The 8,054-nt window shown below is 39.5% G+C and overlaps 2 protein-coding genes across 2 annotated transcripts; both read right to left on the bottom strand.

The window, feature by feature from the left end:
* Window positions 1-940: 940 nt before the first annotated feature.
* Window positions 941-2,224, bottom strand: LOC133858461 (protein MIZU-KUSSEI 1-like). The gene has a single exon (XM_062293932.1). The coding sequence runs from the start codon at window positions 1,907-1,909 to the stop codon at window positions 1,127-1,129; it is 783 nt and encodes a 260-aa protein (XP_062149916.1). The 5' UTR covers window positions 1,910-2,224; the 3' UTR covers window positions 941-1,126.
* A 4,409-nt stretch (window positions 2,225-6,633) lies between these two features.
* LOC133870475 (geranyl diphosphate phosphohydrolase) lies at window positions 6,634-7,834 on the bottom strand. Its single transcript, XM_062307612.1, has 2 exons — window positions 7,542-7,834; window positions 6,634-7,151 (listed from the first exon to the last, which is right to left on the bottom strand). Exons 1-2 carry the CDS (start codon window positions 7,690-7,692, stop codon window positions 6,844-6,846), a joined length of 459 nt encoding a protein of 152 aa, XP_062163596.1. The 5' UTR covers window positions 7,693-7,834; the 3' UTR covers window positions 6,634-6,843.
* Window positions 7,835-8,054: the final 220 nt, after the last annotated feature.

Genomic DNA, 8,054 nt, shown 5'->3' with positions numbered 1-8,054 from the left:
TGTAAAGAGAATACAATCAAATCAGAATTGAATGTATTCAAATCTGATTTGATTATAATCAATTACAATTAATGAGGATTAATTCAAATCTTATAATATATGGAGAGTACCGTAATATACGGTATCGTTATATTCTCTAACACCGAGAATATACCATCAATTATGAATATGTAAATATAGATATCTTAATTGGTAAGGGAAGCTGTTCGTCACCTAACCAACTCTGTCTAATCGCCATTCTTGACAAATCGATATCGTTAAATTGAAAATGGAATGTCCTAACTACTAATCCTTTACTTACCCAATTTCGATGCCTAAAAGCATTCCCATGCTAGCAAGCAAACCCCTCTCTCTCTCTCTCTCTCTCTCTCTCAGATCAACCATTGCGTAATTTTCAATTCTTAAAGCCCGAGAGTGCAGGGAAGCATCCGAGTCGCAGCCAAATTCAGACACTGGCATATATATTTATATATATAGGAAGATGACACACAAGTACTAGAGAAGCTTTTGGAGTAGTAGTCTACTTCTTTTGTCGTGGGTGGAATTAATTAAGGCTAAGCAAGAGCTTTCTCTTCCGTGGATGATAAGGCTTTGAGTTTTGCAAACACTCCAAGTCATTTGTTTGAGTTTCTGTCCTAATTCACAAGATTCAAACATGTGCCATGACAACTACGGAGCTTTTAGTATCCAATGTGATCTGCTGCATGTCCTTTCGTTGTAAATAGTGTCATTTCTAATTTAATTTAGGTTTGCGTGTAATGTGTAAGAATTAATTAAACAATTGAAAAAAAAAATGCCTATTGTATTTTACTCCATCAATCCTTAATGACATTTATGAAGATTTCAAAAGATTAGTAGATCATTTATATTACTCATAATCACAAGAAAGTAATTTTTAATTATTTCTTGATTTACCATAATATGTTGACAATGAAGAACACAACCCTTAAATCTTAATATTTAGGAAAGTAAGCAATTCTCAGGATGCTCCATATTACATATAATTAATGTTGCTTAATTAACCAGCAAATATTAATGCCATCAAAAGGGATCGGAAGATAATTACTTTTTACAAATAAAAGGGAGACATAATTAACATGAAAATGATACGTTTTCAATGGCAAATCTAAACTCTAAGCAAATACACGCTGAGTTCAGGACCTCCGCCACCCTCTGGATTCTTCATGTAAAACGCCTCCGAGTCTTTACAACCCACAACTCGCTCGAACCTTGCTCTCATATACATCAGCTCGCCTTCGGACTCGGCTCCATTCCCGCTCCCCGGTAACACGCCGGCACCCATTGAAATCGGCTGCACAGCTTTCAACACCTTCCAATCCTCTGGCCCGCACTCACGCCGCATGGCAAACCCGCATTTCTTGCCGTTGCAGTAGGTCCTCCACAGGGGCTCCTCCAGCAGCCTCTTACCCTTTTTGTCCGTTTTCTTTTCGCACTCCAAGGCTATGCGGACCAGCCCGGAAGCCATTTCTCTGACTAAGACGCTTGTCGGCGTCGCGAGTTCAATGAGAAAGGCGGGATTCAGCTTCGCGTCCTCTTGAAATGCGATGTGAACATGCCCTCGGCGATACCCGAAAAGGGTGCCTATGACTCGGGTCCCAAGGCCCGAGTGATGATGGTGTGCTCGGCTCTTGGTGAAAACTGCAAGAGCCGACCGGAGCTTAGAAACTGACGGTTTCTTCCCTGGCGGTGGAACACAAGCGATTTCTGTAGGTGCGGGGATTCGAAACTTTGCATCTTTGAACTCCTCGTTACAGAAATGTGAGGAGGAGCTGAAGGTCAAGATTTCCTCCTCGTCATCCTCATCCTCGGCCTTCTTTTTCCAGTGGAAGTATCTCCTGGAGAAAGAGAAAGAAGAGTCGTGGGGGGTCTTGGCAGTGATGGCCTTCATCTGTGGAAGTAAAAGAGAACACAGAATGATGAGGCAAACTCCTCAAGAGGAGGTGGGTAATGACTGAGGGAGTGAGGAATATATGTGGAGACTTAATAGATAAGTAAAAGGATGATGAGTAAGAAAGAGATTTGATTGTGTTTATAATGTCAAGTGCTTATGTTGGGGGGTGATTTTATTGTTTCTTTCTACCCCCTCTAGGCATGCAGTTGGCAGGGCTTAGAGTAGTGAAGGATCCTGCCAAAAAAAAGAAGGTGAGCAGCCCCACCTAACTCTAACAGGAACAAAGAACTGGGAGGATTGTTAAAGACAAGAACAGGTGAAAAGAAAGGGATGGAAGTAGACAGCAGAGAAGATTTGGAAGACGATGCAGAAAATTGTACAGCCAGAGGAGACAAAAAGCCTTTTAGCATGTGTGGGGGTTGAGCTGTATATATATACATTGATAATGTATATGAGAGTTGATATGGGATTTATTCAATAATAAAACTTATCTGTTTAAATAAATTTCATGTAATTTTTTTTTTTTAATATTAACTGTTTAAATGGCTAGTAATTTAGTTGCGAGGGCACAGAGAAGAAGGGAAGCTTGACTGACAATCTGACTTGCATTGGAAACCGTTAAGGGCAGCTGGGCACAGGTGAAAACATACCCCATCAACAGGCAACAGGCAACATGCAAAACAGCACCCACCAGGGACAACCCCGTCCCCCAACGCTGCCTGGCTCCTCTTGCACCAAAAGCACAAAACGCACATGTACCCGTGAGCCACAATAAGCCTCCATGGTGCTTTGTGCCTAGCTCTTTGTCTTTTCCGGGTCTTTTTGGGCTGAGAGAATTATTACTTGTTAGTCTCTGATGGAAGCAGCCAATCTGCAAAAACAGAGAGTGGCAGAGTGCTGTTTTTGACAGATTCACAAGGTTCTGGGTTTTGGGCTCTAGCTCTAATAATAGTTACAATACTAGAAAGATTGTAAAAAAAAAAAAAAAAACTAGAATTTACTTCATATATTTTAGAGGTTGGCCTGGGAGCATCTCTAATAGAATGGATAAATGATTTATAATAGATTTTAGAGCTATTCTGCCTATTCGCATTACAAATTATTTTTTATTATGTTCTCCCTTCCTTTCATTCTTTTTCTTTTTCACTCTAATTATTTCTTTCACACTTTTTCTCGCACAAAAAAAATATTTATATGGAAATAGAGAATATGTTGAAGAGAAAATAAAAAAAACAGTAACTAAAATAGAAAGTTGTACTTTTTTAATAGTTACTTTTGTGTATTATTGCTAAAGATGTATATAAAATAAAAATAAAAATTAACAAGTGTTAACATAAAAATGAATTTTTTTATTTTTTAAATTTTTGTTTTCTCAAAAAAGATGCTTGCAGTACTTCTTTGTGCCTCCTCTACCCTCTTTGTGCGGAGGTTTCGTACAGTTTTGAAAGCTGAAGATAGGCATTTATTTTTTAGAAACTGAATTAATAATATTAAATAGCGTTTATTTTTTTTTAAAAAAATATCAACAAATTAAGGACAGGTTCAAAACTACCAATCCACCATTTGAAAAACAGAAAATGAGCCTTTTTATCGGGTTTGGCTGGGACCCAGAAAAATCTACCGACTGGCGACTGCTCTCATAGGCTGGCTCCTCATATAGATAATGAACTTGGGAAAAAAGAAGATCAATGATCATTCATCATTGGCTATATAACCATTGAGCCCATAAATTTCTTTGACAAAAAAGAAACGGTAGACGGGCTGGTTGGCAGACATGATTGTCTGGCAAGGTTGAATTTTCGAGGGGTAGTGGATCCCTAGGTAAAGACCTACTCAGAATTATGTCAAAGCTGGTTGAATTTTTTGGTGGGAAGTAGGATGATGGATTCCCACTTCCCAGTCCAAAAGGAACTAGTTTGTATTTTTTTAGGTTTATTTTTATTAAGTCTTTATGGGGACAGACCTAGTATCACAGATCAACTAACAATGATCCATAACCAACTACTTTAAGCAAATCTAAAAAGAGTTAGACCAACCTACTAATCAGTAATCAATTTCTACTATCACGATTCACCTACCACAAGAAAGAAAAACATTATATACTGTGAGCAAACATCATGGTTTTGATTAGAGAGCTTGAAAATATGAACAAGAACGATGTTTAGGCGCCCAAATAACTGGAGAGAGAGGCGGCAATATATATTGCCCGTAAAGTCCTCCACAAACATGTCAAATATCTAGCTAACCAACCAAAACATCTTCTGCGTAAACACAAACTTTTTCCCCGACGGCCCATACCAATTGGTGTTTGCAATTCATGCAGAAAGACATAGTTCAGTATGAATTGAAAGAGAGATGACCAGAACTCCAAGTTGTATTCCTTTATATAGTTGAATCAAATTACAATAAATAACTACACAATTCAAATAACAGCTAACGGATGGCTCTACATTCAATCTACACCTAATCTTGAACTTGTAATCAGCATTTTATCTTTGTTCTTCTGCTGTTCCTCGAGATGAGGCTACTGCACTTCTACCAAATCAGGTTGTTGAAGAGGTGGTTCCTTCATAGTTGCTGCATTAACCTCTGCTCTTCCCACTGCATCATTATCTGTTGTTTCCGTGTTTGTTGTGGCACAATATTTGAATTTCAAATGATCAGACGCTTGGTCGGATGCTGGAGTTTTGCCTTGAGCATATTCACTGATATCCCCCTACCCCTAACTCGCACTTAAGAAGAGAAAAACGGGCAGAGGACATCCTTTGGTAAAAATGTCAGCAACTTGACCAAGGATAGAAATAAACTTCACAATAATATCACGATAAACAACCTTCTTCAAAGTGGTAATCCACTTCAATATGTTTAGTTTTTGCATGAAAGACTGGTTTTGAGGCAAGGGCAAGTGCACTAACACTATCACATCATAGAATTGGTGCGTGAGGAAGAGGCACTAACAATTCCTTAAAAAGCATGTGCAACCAATAGAGCTCAGCAGTGAGGATAGCCATGAAGCGATATTCAGCCTTAGTGCTAGACCGGGACACAACATCTTGTTTCTTGGCACTCTAAGAAACTAAACAATTGCCAAGACAAACCTCAAAACCCAAAGTAGAGCGTCGATCATTAGGACTGCCAACCCAGTCCAAGTCACAGAATGTCTGTAATTGAAGTGTGGCCTTAGAATAAAATAAACCATGATCAATCCTTTTCAATAACGCAACACTCTCTTAGCTACTGTTAAGTGGGAAGAAGCATGCATATGTTGACACAGTTGATTAATTGAGAAGGCAATCTCAGGTCGAGTAAGTGTGCAATATTGGAGCACACCAATGACATGGCGGTACTTAGTAAGATCAAGGAGCAATTCTCCATCAAAACAAGAGAGTTTAGCACAAGAGGAGCAAGGCAAGAATTGTGGTTCAAAGTGCAAGGGAATAATTGTGGTGTTCCACTTAAGTGACATGGATTTAATTCTACTCTCCAAGGGCTACCTCAACCAATCTTTCTGCTTTGAAGGATAAACTTTTGAAGACCAAACCTTGCTCAAAAGCACTATTGGTAGATTACAGTTTTTGTCCATCACTCGAATAGACATGGCTTTTGTAGTCAACAAATTGTCCCAATTCAAGCATAAGCCCACTCTCTTTCATTGGCAATATGTTTAAGTGCCTACTGTGCTATCTCAAGCACACTCTTCACTTTGGTCTTCAAATTCAGAGATCCAGTCCCACCTTGCTTCAAGCTTACTCGGATGCTAATTGGGGAGGGTGTCGTGATGACAGAAGGTCAACTAGTGGTTTTTGTATCTTCCTTGGTTAGGACTTCGTATCTTGGAGCTGTAAGAAACAAGCCACATTTGCCAGATCAAGCACTGAGGCTAAATAAAAGCACTTGCTAATATTGTTGCAGAAATTTTATGGTTAGAGTCTTTGTTGTGTGAACTGGGTATCCATCTATCCAAAACCCCTATACTTTGGTGTGACAACATATGGGCCACATATTTATCCTCCAACCCAGTTTTCATGCTCGGACAAAGCGTGTGTAAATTGACTTTCACTTTATTCATGATATGGTAGCCAACAAAACTCTTGACATCAGGCTCCTCTTGAGTCGTGATCAAGTGCCTGATCTATTCAACGAGCCACTTTCTTCTTCCAAATTTGCTCTTCTTCGGGCCAAGCCTCGAGGGAGTGTGTTAAGTACACCAACTGAAATCACAAACAACTACAGCATCAAGTTTCAACAAGTGATAACATAGAAGAGTTGGAAGACAGCAATTAGAATGGCAACCAGCAACAAGAGTCAAGAACTGAGAAGATAGGAATAACTAAGGATAAACCTAGAAGATAGTATTCGTTTTCATTGCTTATCATCTGTACAATCTGTTCCATTGCTCATCTGCACAATTTGTTTTCTTTGCTTATAAATTGTATACAATTATCAACATCTGTAACAAACTCGATTATATATACAAGAGCCTTCACCATACTTCTGTAAACTCACAATCTATGAGTTTTTACGAGTTGGTAGGTTGTTACTTGCTCTTGCTCTCGTTTTTTTTTTTCGCTTTTCTTCTGTTACGTTTATGAAATTTGTCAAATACTTGAGCGAGTTCTGTTATTTTTAGGAATTTGCCAGTTTTACTTATCTTATTTTTGTTATGTGGTAAAATCCACCGGAGTCTAACTCGAGCTCGACTCATTTGGTAAAACTAGTCAAGCTCGAAACGAGTTCAAACACGATTAATTTTTATCGAGCCAAGCTTGAACATTCTTTTGTAGCTCGTCTCGAATCCGAGCCAAGTTGAGCTTACATATACTTTTTTTCAACCAAATTTGAACAGACAATACTCAACTTGATTCAACTCGTAAAATACATGCACACTGTTCTCACAGAGAAAACAGCAAGTAGAACATAGTAATATATCCCTATGAATTGGAGCCAATCGGAAAGGGATTAAAGCCCTCTTGCACCATTTTCTGTAATGGCCAAAACAGCGGTTTAGGGAGGTTATCCCAGTCATACCAATCCCATCCATCACACTTGCCTGGCTCAAGGTTTTGGGGCACTTGGTGAGGATCTGCCAAGACTGCACGCATGAAGACAGTCACGTAGTGGGACGGTTTTGTTTCCTTTAGAAAGAGGTTGTTTGTGACTGTTAAAAACTCTACTTTGTCGATGTCCAATCCAGTTTCTTCGATCAATTCTCTGGCAGCACATTCCTCAAAGCTCTCCCCTGAACAGAAAACAAAGTGAAGAAATTTAACAGAGTGAGACATGATCTAAATCCCATGACAACAAATTTGGTGCAGAAAAATGTTCTTCCAAACAATTACAAAATTGATGGCACGATTGTGTCCTTCCTGAAATCAAATACATTATGGAAATAGAAACTTATTTGAAAAAGATTGGAACCTGAGTAATTCATGCTAGCGTTTCTTTACAATTTGATCTTCTCTAGGAAAAACTAGAACAAATATTTTTCAAAAATACCTAACTCTCTTCTTACAGTGTTGACACTTACTTCCTACAACGTAAAAAATTCAACTGTATTCCATGCGATTATAGCAACATTATTCAGTTCAATAAAATAAACAACATGTGAGAGAGAGAGAGAGAGAGAGACCAAACTCGAGGTGGCCGCCTGGGAGAGCAAAAGTGGAGTCACCGACGGAGGAGCGCCGCCGCCCCAAAAGAACCGCTTTCCCCTTCAACAAGAACACCACCACCGCCACTCTTGGCACCGGCACCTCCGCAGCCGCCGCCCCTTTCTCCATTCCCCCTCCAGCTTCAAATGCGCATTCGCTAAAATGAGTCTATATGTAGCATAGTCTCTTAACTTTTCGATATTTGGTTACAACGACGTCGCTTCCATTTGATTTTCCCTAATTCCGCCTAGGTTGCAGTTTCCAGCTCTTTTCCCGCCGCGGTTATGTATTGATTTAGATTTTTCTCTTTCTCTCCAATTATAGGGTGACACGTCATAATGCGACCAGTCCCCACGCACTCACTGGTGGAGGACTCTTTTTACATTCCTTTTGCGGCCCTTAAGTTCCTAATTGGGCTGCACGTAAAGAGCTTGGACCGGCCCTCCACTCTATAATACACTACAGCCACTAGTCACTAGCCACCTAATACC

Source organism: Alnus glutinosa, chromosome 1 (genome assembly GCF_958979055.1).
Source record: "Alnus glutinosa chromosome 1, dhAlnGlut1.1, whole genome shotgun sequence".
In the NCBI taxonomy this organism is placed as follows: Eukaryota; Viridiplantae; Streptophyta; class Magnoliopsida; order Fagales; family Betulaceae; genus Alnus; species Alnus glutinosa.
Note: the sequence above shows the minus strand (reverse complement) of the source record. Positions and strands in the feature narration are given on the sequence as shown.